The 15,788-nt window shown below is 40.6% G+C and overlaps 1 protein-coding gene across 1 annotated transcript in view; it reads left to right on the forward strand.

Annotated features, from left to right (window-relative positions):
- The first annotated feature begins 229 nt into the window (after positions 1–229).
- The window catches only part of ZC2HC1A (zinc finger C2HC-type containing 1A), a 35,120-nt gene continuing 19,561 nt past the window's right edge, over positions 230–15,788 (forward strand). Inside the window, exons 1-4 of the mRNA XM_005479392.4 lie at positions 230–587; positions 12,073–12,146; positions 12,856–12,972; positions 13,182–13,317. Of these exons, the coding sequence (XP_005479449.2) occupies positions 572–587; positions 12,073–12,146; positions 12,856–12,972; positions 13,182–13,317 (343 nt within the window). The 5' untranslated portion in view covers positions 230–571. The remainder of the gene's footprint in view (positions 588–12,072; positions 12,147–12,855; positions 12,973–13,181; positions 13,318–15,788) is intronic.

Below are 15,788 nucleotides of genomic sequence, written 5' to 3' on the forward strand. Positions count from 1 at the left end.
GGGTTTGGACAGGACGATCCCCAGAGGTCTCTTCCACCCTAACGATTCTGTGATCCTGTATTTCATGGAAGGAGATCGCTGATCCCAGCATAACCTCAACGAATGGGCTTCAGGACCCGTCAGATCGCACCTGAGTCAGAATGCGCCTGGTTTTTGCAGGGAGAAGCCCACACCCGGTGCCCTGCTCCCTTGGGAGCCCAACCAGGGCGCAGCCTAAGGGCGGGTGACATCTCCCAGGGCGGGTGACATCTCCCGGGCCCGGCGAGGCGGAGCGGGGCTGGCGACCCCCGTACCGGGCGGCGCGCAGTGGGCGGGGTGCAGCGGGGCTGCGGAGCGGGGTTCGCGATCCCCTCAGCGGGCGGGAGGGGTGCAGCGGGGCTGCGGAGCGGAGCGGGGTTCTCGATCCCCTCAGCGGCCGGGGCGGTGCCGGTGCCGAGGCAGAGGCCGCCTGCCCGCCTGCCCGCCCGGCCAATGGGAGCGGCGGTTGTTGGCGGGCCGGGCGGTGGCGGCGTTGCCACAGCAGCGGCGGTCGGAAACCGAGCCCAGCCCGAGCCGGCGGTGGGGGCGCGCCATGGAGGGGCTGGAAGGTGAGCGGCAGCGGCGGGGCCGGGGCTGGGGCAGCCGGCGGGCGCCCGGGGCCGGGTGGGTCCTTTGTGGTGCAGCCGGGGCGTGCTCGGGCGGTGGCGGCGGTGGGAACGGGGCCCGGGCGCCGCCTTGCCCGTTGGCGGAGCCCCCGCGGCCGGCAGTGCTGGGGGCGGCGGGGCTGAGGCGGCGGGGGGGCAGCGGGCAGGGACGGGAGGCGGCGGGGCCGGGCGGCGGCAGAGCAGGCTCCCCGCGCTTTGTCTCCCGCCGCTCCGCTCCGCTCCCCTCCCCTCCCGCAGCGGCCCCGGCGGCCCCTCCCTGCGGCGGCCGCGCTCCGAGCCCGCTCGCCGGGGCCCTGCGGGCTGGGCTGGGTGCGGCGCGGCGTGCGGGCATCTCTGCCAGGAGCCCGTGGTTGTTTTTCTTTTTGCTAACAGATGGCTGCGGTGGGTGTTAAGATCCGCTTATCGTGCTAGGGAAATGTTCGGTGCGGTGAAGAAAAATAGGTATGAATTTGCTGACAGGGTATTTTCAACTTTATCCTGTGCCGGTTCAATTAATGGAAACGTTCTTGCTCTCTGGAGTGATAGCATCATTTTCATCGATGATGTTGTCCATCATAACATGGATGTGAGCTTGGAATTCATGAAGTTACAGCTTGCAATCTGGGCATTTTTGTAGGCCTGTCATTACTACATTTTGCAAGCTGCTTTAACCATACTACTTTAAAAAATACCTGTTCTGAAAAACTGTACAACAGAGTCATTAAGTCTTCATGCTCTACTTCTCTAGAGGTAACTAAGTGCTTAAATAGGAGTGTGCACAAACTAGCCTTTGTTCTTTATCCCTTCTGGAACAGTTGGAGAACTGAAGTAATTTTCACAGAATACCTGTGTTCTGTCTTTAGTAGATTTTACAGTAATCAGACCCTGTTCCTGAGCCTAGTGACTTCATCAAGACTCTAAATTTGGACATAACTTGGCATTAAAATCCCAAGAGCTTTCTTTGATTCACTTGGCATTCTTTGCTGACTATTAATGCTTTTGAAATTTGAAACATAGTGTCAAGTGTTTATCAAATAATGCCCTTATCAGGCATTCCATCTCTCAGGACAATGGTATGTTACCTCTCCAGAAGGGAAGAGCTTGCCTTGATTTTGAGTAAGCTGTGCATTTGACTGCAATTGAGACTGCACATCATCTGCAGCACATCTATCAATTGATTTGGCTGTGTGCTGATTTACCAAGACCAGCTATGCTTGCTGTGTTGTGTAAGCTCTAGCACTTTAATTGCAGGGGTAGGGGGAAAGTCTCTACAGATAACAGCAGAATCCTAAAAAAACTTGGGATTTTTTTCATAAAGTTTGTCCAGCTCCTGCCTTTGTTTTTGGCTTGTATTTCAGGAGGTACTGAGAGTGGAGGGAACTGCTAAATCATAGGTGAAATCTCATGTTTTACTTAACCTTTTTTTTGAAAGTACTTTCAAAAGCTAGAGTTTGTCAAAGCATTTTTCCATCATGTGAAATTTTTCTTCTGAATGCTTGAGATGAATTTCAGACTATCACAGGACATAAGTTATATCTAAAACTCCAGTTATCCTTGCCTTGTGAAAACTCATATCTCACTGTTATCCACTGTCCTGGAATGCAGAAGTTTTTGAAACTGAAGAACAATTTTCTGCATTTTTATGGGTCATTTTATGCCATGTTTTTATTTTTTTAAATCACCACAAAATAAAATACTTCTCTTTCTGCTTCAAAACGTGTGAAGCAAGTGGGTTTTCTTATATTTACAGTTTTTCAGTTTAGGTTGTCTCTGTTCATGTATATTAGCTTAGGCTCAGATTAAGTTTTTGTAGAAAGGTTGCCCTAGCACAGAAGCAATGTAAGCAAAGCCAATAACAATAATAATAAATTACTTCATTGGATATTGCACTTTTATTCAGTCATTGCTCCACTGGCAACTCAGAAGAGTGTTGCTGTCTGCCATCTTGTATTAAATTTATATTTGGATGTGCAATTGCACAGTCATACCCATCTGACATAGAAGTATGGGCAGCTTCTGAAATCTGGCTCGGCCTGCTGCCTCATTATATTAGTGCTTAGTAATGTCATGTCCCAGAGCTGGCTGGGGCAGTAGGAGCTTGGCAGCTGTGCCTGCGAGGGTCGTGGGGATGGGGAAGGGCAGGACTTTGTTGGCAGCAGTCTCTTGGTGAGTCTGTGATGGTGGCAGACACCCTCAGGCTCAAGATGCTTGTCCTGGACTTCCCAGCCTCAGAAAGGTGCTGGTGCTTTCACTTTGCTGAGGATCAGCATTATAGATGAGAGATCTGTTTTACTTTGGTTTACATAAGCATGCTATTAATAAGAAAGAGCTCTACCCAGTTTATAATGATCTTTCCAAAAAGTGGAGAGATGAATGTGTAATGGTTGGCATGTGGAGCTGCATTAATGACATTTAAAAAGCTCAATAATATTTTCAGTGTCACAGTTGCATTTTCTCACTCTGTGCAAGTTTAAATGTTCTGTGAGATGGTAAAGTATGTTTCTATGTCACTTTAAAGTTCCTTCTAAAGTTTATTTTTGTTGCTCCTTTAAGGCTGTTGCTTTACTAGGTTATTTTTTATCAGTATTGTTGTAGTACTAGATTGAGTCAACTTTGTACTTTTAAAGGTTTGTAAAAGTAATGAGTGCATACTTGTCATTAGAGATGACAAATCTGATATTAAGTCTAAAGTCGCTACCTCAACATTTGTTACTTTGCAGCTTGCATGCTGCTTGGCTGTTTTTTAATTTTCATTTAATTTACTGATGAAAATAGAGCCACAGACGGGCTCTGTCTGACAATGTAGTGATCTCTAAGGTGAGCTTAAAAATCCGTTCATGAGTAGTTCACCATGTGGTGAATCTCAGGGCCGTTTTTGATGGATTAACATGTTCTTGTTGCTTTCACTGCTGGATGTCAGGAAGAAAACTGTCACACTGGCTTGTTTGTTGCTCTTTGCTTTGCTTGAGCGAGATGGAACCAAGCACTGAATTCCTGACTTCATTTAAGCCAGAGCAGTCCAATGGTGGTGTTTGATCGGCTTCTCTCCACTCTGTTGTTTTTTCTGGGAGGATGCCGACAACAGCTGCTTGAGCCAGCTAAATGCCGCTTCCCACACTTGTTCACAGCCCATCCCAGCCTAAGGAATTAGGGGCAGGAGGAATAAGGGGCAGAGGGGCAGCGGGGCTGCTGTGTCCGAGGGCAGGAGGAATAAGGGGCGGAGGGCAGCTGTGTCCGAGGGCAGAAGCCCAGCTCTCTGTGGTAGGTGATGGCAGCGCTTGCCCAGCCCCAGCTCGAGCAGCCAGGGAAGGCTGGTTGTGGTTGGAAGGGGCTGGCTGGCTGCTGCCTCAGGAAATAGCCCGCAGTGTCAAACCCAGAGCTTTCCCTTGCTGGTCTGCCTAGGGACTACACCCTGAGCAGTCTGGGTGTGTCCTCGAGGTCTCTCTGTACAGCACCTTCTGCTGAGAGCTGGGTCTGTGCTGTTACAGCACTTGTCCCTGGCATGGGGAATGTCTGAGATGCCCTGCTCCACCCCTAACAGCACAAGATAGAGATCTTTAGGGCTTTATGTTAGTAATGTGACTCTTGAGAGCAAGTGCTTATTCTTGCTTTGTCAGAATTTCTGAATGCCCAATCTTATTTTTTTTCCTTAACAGAATAGAAAATTACTAGGTTTTAAAAATAATATTAATGTGAGTGTTCTTTTCCTTTTGAGGTTGATCTTTGTCTTGCGTCACTGGATCCATGCAGCAGCTTCCTTGCTTTGGTGGCCATTTTCTTTAGTTCCATTTGACTTCAGGCTTCAGCTTTTATTTTTTTTAATAGGTGTATCTTTTGTCCAACAGAAGAAAGAATTTGTTTTATTGTGCACTGTTCTTAAATCAGCAACTTGGAAACTATTAAAGATTGAAATGCAAAACTGGTATTAATGTACATAATTTTTAGTAAGTTTTTAAAATAAGTTATTTGTCTCTGGTAGCCATTTAAACACAAAGATAAATGTGTCTGCACTGAACTGATGCTTCACTGCGCATACTCGAACCTCCGTTAAGTGATCTGAATTTGACATTGAGCACTCTATAACTGGTCAATTTATTTTACTCTTTTTAAGGCCATAATGTTTTTATTTTTTTAATTAATGGTTATTTTACTTAAGGAAAAATCCCAAAAGCTAGTTTAGGCTGATACAATATGGAGAAGTGCACTACCAGAATGTGTTTCACCTTTAAAGGAGAGGAAGTAGACAGGAATGTGTGTAGACAGGAATTGGAATGTTTCAGATTAGTTTCTTCAGTTTCTTAGAAGTAATAGATTTTATGCCCTTTTCTGTAGTTTTTTTTAGATTTCTTGCATTTTTAACTTAAATTGCAGAAGCTAGATTGATCTACTAATTGATGTCAGTTGGTTGAATATAGTGGAAAGATGAACATGTTTTACCTGCACACAACACGGTGTGACTGTCATCAAAGGCAGGTGTTGCATCTCATTGAAACCTGTTTCAGGACTATGGTAAGCACTTGACTGGAGCAGCTGAGGAGTGGGCTTGCTTTCTAAAGAAATCCTGAGGGAGGGGCAAACTAGGAATCAATATATTATAAATTAAGTTTATTATCTTTTTTTTAACACATCATATTTTGCCAATTAAGATTCTGATAAGCAAGCAGACTTAGGTATGGATTATTCTGTCCAATTACACTTGTTGTAGAGTGCATGAGCCCAGATTTGCTTTGGGGATCACTATGGCAAGACAGTCTTGGTTTAAGGCTGGTGTGAGAAGGCAAGTGTTTGCCTGACTGCCCTCACATCATCTCAATGCCTGTAGCCTAATAAAGGAGAACAGTGTGTTTATGAAGCCAGAGCAGAACTGTGTAAATTTACATAGGTTTTGCAGGTCACATGCTTTCTAGTGCTTCTAGTTGATCTTACATCATTTGGCTTTCTATTAACAAGCTTTATCTGGAATTCAGATCTGTCAAATTGTCCTTCTTGTTCACCATTTTGGTTGAGTTGCATTTCTGTAGGCTTTGCAGGGGAAGGTTTCATAGATTTTTCTGGGTGACTGAGTGACTCTCTAGAATGCCTGCACATTAACCCTCAGTATGGGAACAAATGGGAACAGTCAGAGGTCTGCTCTCTGTTGCAGGGCTAGGATCTGTTTGGGATCATGTGTAGGTGGTAGGACAGCTCACAGACCTACACAGGACTGCTGTGGTGGATGACTACAGGCTCTTCAGGAAGAACCAGCTGGACAGCATGGGGGGAAGTTGCCCTTTACGTGGGAGAGCAGTGAGAATGCAATGGAGCTTTGCTGTAGAACCACCTGGGGAGTATGAATCAGGGTTAGCAGGCAGACCAGTGTGGGAACAGCTGTTGTGGCTGTCTGCTAAAAGCCACTTGATCAGGAAAAAGGTGAAGTCTCCCTCATAATTGGAGAGATCAGTGTATTCACAGGCCTTGGTCCTCATGAGAGACTTTAACCTCTGAAGAGACTTTTAATCTGCTGGAGGGACAAATCAGTAAGGTGCAAGCAGCTAGGAGGCTTCTGGTATGCATTGATGGCAAACTCCTGACCCAGGTGATCAAGGAGCTGGCAAGGGGAGGCAGTGCTGCAGTACTTCATAAGCACAGACATGTGAGATGTAAAGGTCAGGGGCAGCCTTTCCTGCAGTGACTGTAGGATGGTTGAATTCAGGATCCTGAGAGGAGGGAGCTGGGTAAATAGATCTCAGCCCCAGAGTTCAGGAGTGCAGTCTGTGACTTCAGGGATATGCTTGCAAGAGTCCCATGAGAAACAACCATAGAGAGAGCTGGTTATTTTTAAGGATGTGTAATGTGAGTGGCACGTTTTCACATTAAAAGTTACACTTCATATGAGGAAGGAAGCAAAGAAGGACAGACAATTACAGTAAAAGGTATAGTAAACTCACTATGATGTTAGTTGTGCGTGCTGCTGTTACAATCATTCTTGACTGCATGGAACTAATTTCTCAGTCACCAAAAAAACCTATACAGAATCCTCCTCCAGGCTGTCACTTTGAGGCAATGGGTCTCACCTTGATGTGTTATTTTCAAGAAATGAAAACGAAATTTGCCATCATCAGACTCATTCATGTTCAGTGCAATAACAGGGTTTTTGAAATATAATGCATTTGCATTGTCAGACTGAAAAGCTGGTACAAAAATGTGCAGAAGTACTATGAAAGTCTTTTCAGCTTGAGGGAATGGATGCTACAGTGCTAAGGTGTTATCTTTTGGAAACAGAAGTGACAGGTTTATACAAGATTGTCAATGCAGGAGTACAGGAGAATTCATGAGGCTTTCCTATAAAATTTGGAGTAGATAGATAAAAGTAGATTGATTTGCTATTTGTTAGACAATTGTCAAAACTTACCTGGTTAAAAATGTCAAAGTAGATGGATGGTTGAATACTAAGAAGCAGGACTTAGTATGATTTCCTCTGTCTTTCCTGCGAACTGCAGAATAGCACAGGTGAGAAGGGATGTGCTTGGTGGGATAAAACATGCACAGTATCATTTTTCAAGCAGACTTGACCAAGGTATAGCAAGTACTGTCTGTTGTTAAGAATTACAGTCAGTGTATTTACCTTACTTGCATTTTCATTTCAAAATTCATTTTGGCAAAATAATGCAAATTTGCAAAACTTTGATCGTAATTTGAATACTTTTTTCCTACTTTGGTGCATTCATATTTCCATTATGTTATTTAATTCTCTTCAAAACTGCTTTTAAAAAATTATTGCTATAAATTAAAAAAATTAATGCTCTTATTTAAAGGAATGTTCAAGGGTCTGTGCAACCTGATCTAGTTGGAGGTGTTCCTTCCCACAGGAGCGAGTTGGACCTAGATGATCTTCAAGGTCCCCTTCCAACCCAAACCATTCTATGATTAAGTGAAGTGTTCCCTACCTGTGTCACTGCATTGGTTTAATTTTTAGGTGCTCTTGCTTGTAGTATTTGCCATTGGTTAGGCTATGGTTAGTTAGTGTGTTGATTAAAAAATATAACCCAGTTGTTATTGGTTGTTGGACATATGTTAGAGACTGGGCAGTCCTCAGAGAAGCAGATGCTGTGGCTTGATGATGCAGATTCTAACTAATGTGGGGAATGAACAGCATTTTTTATTGTACTATAAATATGTGGAACTCTTAAGTGACAAATACCTTGCCTTTGGAGATGAGAATGGAGTTATGCTAAAAGCAATAAATACAGTTTAGTAGAAGAATTTGGCAAGTGCTCTTCAAGTGATGATTTTCAACACTTGCAGATTACTTGCTGGTTTCAAGTAGTCCCAAGGCAGGGAATTGTACTAGGCTGTTTCTGCATGTTTGAATTGAGGCTTGATGATTCTGATGATCACTGTTGTCTGGCCTGAACAGTTTACTACTATCACTGCTGTCCTTAAATAAAAGGTTTTGATGGGCAGATTTTACAACCTGATGAAATACTGTTACAAGGTGCAGTCTTGTTTTCTGCAATTTGTATCTAAGTTCACCCACATGTTTGGGTATATAGAGCTCTCCAGATGAGTAAAGTGTAACAAAATTTCAGTTATTCAGCAATACTGGAGGCTTCTGCTCCCTCTAGGTGTGAAGTCTATTTACACAACTGCTTTATCTGTGAGCATGACAGCAAGAACAGGTGACTGTGACAGCTATGGCTGTGACTGTGTCAGATCAAACTTGTATGTATTGATGGGTCCCCACATTGTACTGAGAAAGATAAATAGAACTGGCATCTTGCCCTTTCTGCTGTAAATCAATTGTGCTATTTGAATATGAGAGAAGAGAAAGAATGAAGCTGTTCTCTTGAAATCTAGGTTTCAAGGAAGTCTAAGCTTATCTATAATACTGAAAGTACTATGATACATCTGGAGACTGTATAGCTGTGCTGTCAGACTTAGTGGTCCACTCAGAATTTACTGCTGAACTCTTAACTTCAAGATCAGAAAGTACAGGCAACTAGACTGTAGCCATACTCAGAAGGGATGTGTGCAGCAACTTGTGTAGCTACCAACCCAGTGATTTGGAAGTAGAGCTGGAGGAGGAGGAGCCCTGACAGGGGCAGTTTACAAACATGAATGATAAGATTATTGTAGTCCTGCTAATGAGCTTCCAGTCTGCTTGAGCATCATAGTAGGTTGTGCATTGTGTTTTTGTCTGAGACCTGGTCTCAGGAAGGCAGTAGAATAGGATGTAAAGCTCAGCATCTTGTGAGCTTATCTCAGTATTCTGTGGTATTCACATAACAGTTTTGATCATATTTATCTTTTCTCGAGGTGCGTTTTGATTAGATAATCAGTAATAAATATTTCAGTCCTTCTTCAAGTTAACTAGATTCATTCCTGTTTAATACAAGCATCTCAACTGCTGGTGATTAGCGATATTAAAGTTGGTAAGAAGGAAAAGAAGTGTAGCTGCTGTATAAATAAAATTATTTTAAAAAGTCCTGCATTGTTGCTAAATTTAAAGAGACTGAAGAAAATTGCCATGACACTATCTTACTACCAATTTCTATTCTCAGACCAATTTCTCAAGCATATCCTCTTTCTGATTCTTGATTTGAGTGTTCCTTTTTTTTTTCTTAACCTCCTCTCTGCAGTGCATCCCAGATTAAAAACTATTTCAGTTAACTTTTTCAGGAAAAAAAATTGCAGTAGATATCACACATTAATGTCTTTTTTAAAAAAATAAACAAAGCCAAAATTAACTTAATTGCAACTTTTACAATTTTATTCCCATGCCTTCATTTTAAGTTATCAAATTTCATGTGGATAACATTGCTAACCCTTCTGTAAGGGAAGATTCATGGACTCCTAGAAAGAAATGTTAAGGTTTTGTGGCTTTGATTTATTTGGTTTTGGGGTGTTTTTGCTTTGAAAGTGAGGAAAATCACAGAGGAGTTAAGCTGAAGGGGTGAGTGTGCCCCTTCATAAAAGACACTTGGCTTCCCATTTTCAACAAAACTTCAGGAACTTTCATTTTTTAAAAATAACTTCCTTATGTGCTTTGGGTCAGTGATTTGGTTATGTGGGAGGTGTTGGCAGTAGAAATAGCTCTAGGCAGATGTGATTACCTGCCAGCACCAGGGGAAGGTGGGAATGCTGTGAGGAAATCCAGCTCTGTAACTGCAGCTGCACTAAGTGGTAATTGGCATTCCTTGTGCTTTGGTATGTCACATGTAAATGCTGCTCATTCGGGTCAGCAGCTCTCAAGTCTGCCCCTTTTCATGTGGAATTTAAACACCAGCTCAAATTCTGTAACACAGAAGAAAACTGTGATATGCAACTTCTTTTACTAAGGCAGATATTTGAAATTATTCTCTTCTCAGCCAAATTCTTAATCACATACTGTATACCTTGTATCAAGACCACTAATTCTGATTTATTTCAGCTAATTTATTGAAGACACAAACATTTCACTTCATATTTTTGGAAAATGCCTCTCCCATTTGTTTCTGCAAAGTTGAGGGCTCTATCAGAATGATGTCATAAAAAGAAGTTGAACTCTTTAGCAAAAGTGAGTTTGCAGTGATGTAGGTTATCATTATTATGAGTGCTAGGGACTCTGAAGAATGAAGTAATAAAATAAACAAATCTGTGCATATTTTGTATTTTTGAGTGAACTAAATGAGAAAAGGTTAAAATCATTGCTGCTTACCCTTCATTCAGATCAGTGGTGAGGGCAGGTTCCCAGCCATCAAAGCTTTGTATGAGTGTTCATGAGCTCAGGTTTGTGGATTTAAGAAAACAGACCTATGGAAAAATTTCAAACCTGATTTTTTAAAAAAGAGTTTGAAAAAATACAGTTAAAAAGCAAGTTCCTAGTAAATCCTCATCGCATTCAAGTCCACTTCAAATACATGAATAGAAAAAAACCAAGATTCATCTGCCTGTTTTGCTTTTTTCCTACTTTTCATACTTGTGTGCATCTAAATGCACAGCTATTTAGATGGCACAAAAGGAAACTTGATTATGGTTTCCATTTGTAGAACTTGGTTACTGTCTGTGCAGTCCTGCTGTGCTGTGGTAAGGATAGTTGTTTTCATATCTACATGAAAAAGGTATATAAATTAATTAAAGGTATGGACTAAATGTTTTAAACTGCACTTTTCATGTGATTTATCATTCTTAAAATTCATTGTGCTCCGTAGTATGTTCATGAAACTATTACATTGCATACAGTTAGTTACTGGAGTTGAATTTGCTTTAAGTAATTGAGAAAATCAGAAATAGACAATAATTGCTTATTGGTAATACACTTTTCACTCAGTTTTAATCTTTGCATTTGGGCAAAAAAGGTTTTCAGTGGGGAACATGGCTACCGGAATGTTTGCTGTGAAGTATTTAATTAAATGGTTCATTTTTTAGGACTGGTCATACACTTAGTTAGCAAATGTGTATGTTTAGATGGAAAACAGTTTTGTACTGGGAAGCTGGGAACAAAAGCTGATGAAATGATTGAACATTGCTATGTTAATAACTTTGTTACTTCAAGATGCTGCTTCACCTAAAATACAAGTCAATTTGCAGTGGTTTTATTTTAATGTGGTGTAAATAGAGGCAGTTGTATTGTCTGCCATATTCAAATTGAGTACAGAGAAAGCTACTTGTACATCTCAAACATAATCCTAATTTACTGCTTCTTTCTTGATGTATACATGATATAAAAACATCTCTGTATTCCTCAGGTATACTACTGGATATAATTGATGCCTTTTATTGGGAAACCCTGCAGTTTTTTGTCTGCCACAACTCTGTTGCATAATGCATGTCATATAAATATATTTGCTTGCACAGGTCTTGATACTTAGACTTGTTGGTCTTTTGTCTGGTTCTGTGGATCTGCTGTATGTCAAATGTGCTGTTTATATTTTTGTTACCAAAGCTTGAGTAACAACATCAGAAATACTTCTGTAAATCATCAGTAATAATCTGAATAAAATATATAGTAAAAACAGCATCAAGACTGTTTTCTTTACCAGGGAAAGTGGAATAGTTTGTCTTAGTAGAGCAAAATAAATAATGGAATGTGTCCTTTCTGTATTTGATACTAAATTTGATCTTTTCCAAAGGCACAGAAATACCCACTAACCAGCTTTATGCTTGATGTGTATTTGAGCTGTCATTGGGACTTACAAGGGATTTTTTAGTTCCATATTGATATGCATCCTTTTAAGGGAGGGGAGTTATGTATTATAAGTAAACAGAATTGCTAGTGACTTGTTGCTGGGCCTGACAGCTTCCAAAAGTACCTAAAGACTTTGGTATAATTTTGCCTTTCTCATCTGCATAGCCTGTGCACAAGTCAAAGGATGTATAGTGTTACAGTGACAAATGTTATTACGGCTAAGTGTATATGAGGTTAGCATTTTTTGAAATAATGTTTAGTCATTAATCAAATTTTCTTAAAGAAGTATGTTTTGTTTTTAAGGTGAGGTTGCAGTGCAAACTGGAGATCTGTTGCCATGCAAGATTTGTGGAAGAACTTTCTTTCCAGCAGCGCTGGTAAGTGGTGTGAGCCCTGTTGTCTTTTAGATTTGATAAGTTGATATGGAAGTTAAGCAGGGCTTACTATAGCTAAATAAAATGGATCTAGGTGCTTTGTTTTGGTAGGGGTTTTGTGTTTTTTCCCCTCCCAAGTAATTACTGATTCCAGTTGGCTCAGGTTTGAAGCTCCTTAGAAGGGGTTTAATTTTCTTTTAAGATCCCATCATTTTCTGAAATACATGCCTCTAAAAGCATCTTTTCTAGGATTACAAAATCAATCCTTGTCTTCTGTAGTTTTGAGTCTCAGCTAGTAAATGAAGTGTTTTGTTTGCCATTTCCATGACTGTCATCTCCATTGCTAATAGAAATCGGTCTGTCCTTCAATGCGAATATGAATTTCAGACACCTGTGATTTGTTTTGCCACTCAAATGGCCACCAAAAGCTGCCTACCTATAATCAGTTTTTTATGTGTAAGGAGCAAATGTAGATGCCTTCAACATTTCTTCATTATCACGTGTGGTTTTGTGACTCTCTATATACATCTCTGAATTCCTATAGTTCTGTGGCTGGCATAAATGTTTGAGGGAAAACAGTCTGAGTTTATTCATCAAGAGTTGGGGATTTTTTGCTAATATTTTTATCAAGAAAGAGGGAAATAATGTGTTAATAAGTTCTGTTTTCAAAACTAATTTCTGTATTCTTCTTTTATTTCACTTCTGCTTACAGAAAAAGCATGGACCCATTTGCCAAAAAACTTCTGCCAAGAAAAGGAAGACATTCGATTCCAGCCGACAGAGAGCAGAAGGAACTGACATTCCCACAGTAAAACCTCTTAAGCCACGGGTATGTTATAATTTACTCTGAATATGAGCATTTTAGGCATACTATGTATGCATTTTAGTAAGACTTATTTCTGCTGGCAGTTCGTGTTAATTAGATCAACTAAGATTTGGAAGAAATCTTAACTATGATGTTATGTGCTAAAATAAGGTGCATACTTAGCTTCAAGTAAAAACTTCAAATATAGAAAGTTTTATTTTTTTGCCTCTTAGCCAGAACCACCCAAAAAACCTTCTAACTGGAGACGAAAGCATGAGGAATTTATAGCAACTATACGAGCAGCCAAAGGACTCAATCTCAAAGACGGTGGAAAACTTCCTCCACCACCTCCACCATCATATGACCCCGGTATGTAAAACAGTCAAGTTCCTTAGAGATTTTTAAGTTAATGTGAAGAAGTTTGAATTGAAAACAAATTTGTTGGAATGCAGCATTCACAGGTTCTTGGAGATGACTTACTATCCCTGTGCAGATGCTGGATTGCGACTTTGGATCTGGCTGGCTCACACCCTGTGTAGATTTCAAAGCCCGTGACTTTGTTTTTAATGTGTGGAAAGATAGCTGGGGCCAGTTTGCAGCTTGCTACTGTCTTGTACACCCTAGGCTGAACAAATTGTTTAATACCTTGTTTGTGCTCACAGCAGTAGCAGATTGCCTTTTTGATTAACTGACACCCACAGCATATCTACATTGTGGGAATGCACTTTTGTGTTTTTCAAATGTAATCTCTGCCATTTCTTGCTGAATTCACATTTAGTTTAATGTATGCAGTGTATTCCTTAATGCCTCATGTGTTTTTGGTATGTGAGATGTGTGGAGTTAGCAAGGGCAGGACAGTCCTTGGGTATCTTTGAACTGAGCCTGGGTAAAGTGTTCAAGCAGTTTGATGTGAATGAGAAGGAAATACACCTTTCATTTAACTTCTGGGATATGATAATAGGCTGAAGAATAGATTTCTTCCTTTTGTCCTAAGACCTAAACCATTTGATTGGCTGAATGGCTATTTCCAGAAGGATTGGGAAAAAACACGTTTGCTTCTGCCTATCTCTGCGGTCAAGTGAGGATGTGAAGTGTTCCCTACCCTGTTTCTTTCCAAAAGATGTGTTAGTCCAGCATTAGGATTGTAAGGATGCATTCATTGTAAGAGGATGTATTATTCAGCATTCTGTACTCACAATCCTGAAAAACCATATGGCTGATTTTAAAAAGTAAGGCCATCTTAAAGCCAATAGCAAATTCTGTGGATAAGAATCACAAGGCCTGATCATGGAAAGAATCATTAATAATCTATACAGCATATCTATCTTCTACCAAGTTGTAGTTGGTTTTAGTCTTCTTGCTTCAATCCTACTGCAGTAGGCTAGACTTAGGAAGAAGAAACCAGGAATGAAGAGACCATGCACAAAATGATCAGTGCATATTCTTCTTACAAACAGAGCAGGAGCAGCTACTGATGCTCCTTTTCTACTTATCATGTAGGAGAGTGGGAAGGCTGTGAACATACCATGTGTATCCCTCCTCTCCTACTCAGCTCTGTCTTGGACACACTTGTTTCTAATAAGCAGCAAGTCTTTTTCCTTTTAATGGAAAGAGTCTCATATTCATACTTTCTACTTAACTGCTGTGAGCTGGCAAGTATTGCTGCATCTTTCATTCTTCTTCCACTTTTTTGAGAAAGTGCAGAATGGCCTCAGGTTAAGAAGGACCTTAAGTCACCCTGAACTTGACTGTATGTGTACTGCCCTCTTATTTTGATTCATTTTTGTTTTATAAAGCTTACATTAAATCCTAGAGGTTCTTCTGGACAGTATGAGCAGTACTTTCAGAGAGCCAAGTGTCTGGCTGGCACTATGTGTTTACAAAAGGATAATGATACAATTCCTGATTTCTGAAAGTATACATTCATCCTCTCTAGTCTGATACATTTGTGGGCTTTGAAAGTTTTCTGCAGAAATTGAGCTCTGCACTAGCCAGAAATGGCATATTATCTAGGGGCTTTCACAGCTGCTTAATTTTTATTTTTTCCTCTTTTTTAATTTCTTTTAAATAATTTTGGTTTGACTACATATCTATTACAGTTCTGTTTCTGATTTTTTGTCTCCTAAGGTGTAGTTGATTTTCAAGTGTTCTGACAGTAGCAGAACGTATGTAAAATAAATAAATAAAAAATTGTTGTTTTCACCCCATGAGATTCTCATGCTGTCTCTTCTCTATGGTCTTCCTCTGTCCTTAGCTCACACTTCTTGGGTCACAGTTCATGGTTTGGTGGCCATTACATCATTTAACTTACTCAAAACTGTTTATAAATATTTAAAGGAACAAGTATTTATGCTTGATCTGCATTTGGACCAGTAACATGTAATCCAAAACTTATTTTAGATTTTATGATATCTATTGTAATTTTGGAGGCAGTGACTGTTGGACTTCATCTCATTTTCTACAATACATTTCTAAAATTACCTAGAAACACTAATTTCACCTGCTTTACCAGTGTCAAGATTTTGATGCTTGCATGGTTTTGAATGGTCTAATCTGGGGCGTACAGCATTTATATCTTTGGGCACTGAAATACACAGTTGTCTGAAACTGTAGTCCAAACAAATAATTTCCCAAGGGCACTGTATTTTAAGGTGTGTATTTCCAGTGTACAGATTATGTATCTTTTAACATTTTAAGCATTTCTGTAGCCCTTTCTGTTTTATCCCCAATGAGAGTAATATTCATGTACGTAATGCTGTTTGCAATGTGACTAAATTAATCTTGCAAAAGTAATGTGGCCACCAGTTACTTTCTTTTGCATGTCTCTAGAGATAGCTCCT

Source organism: Zonotrichia albicollis, chromosome 1 (genome assembly GCF_047830755.1).
Source record: "Zonotrichia albicollis isolate bZonAlb1 chromosome 1, bZonAlb1.hap1, whole genome shotgun sequence".
NCBI lineage: Eukaryota > Metazoa > Chordata > Aves > Passeriformes > Passerellidae > Zonotrichia > Zonotrichia albicollis.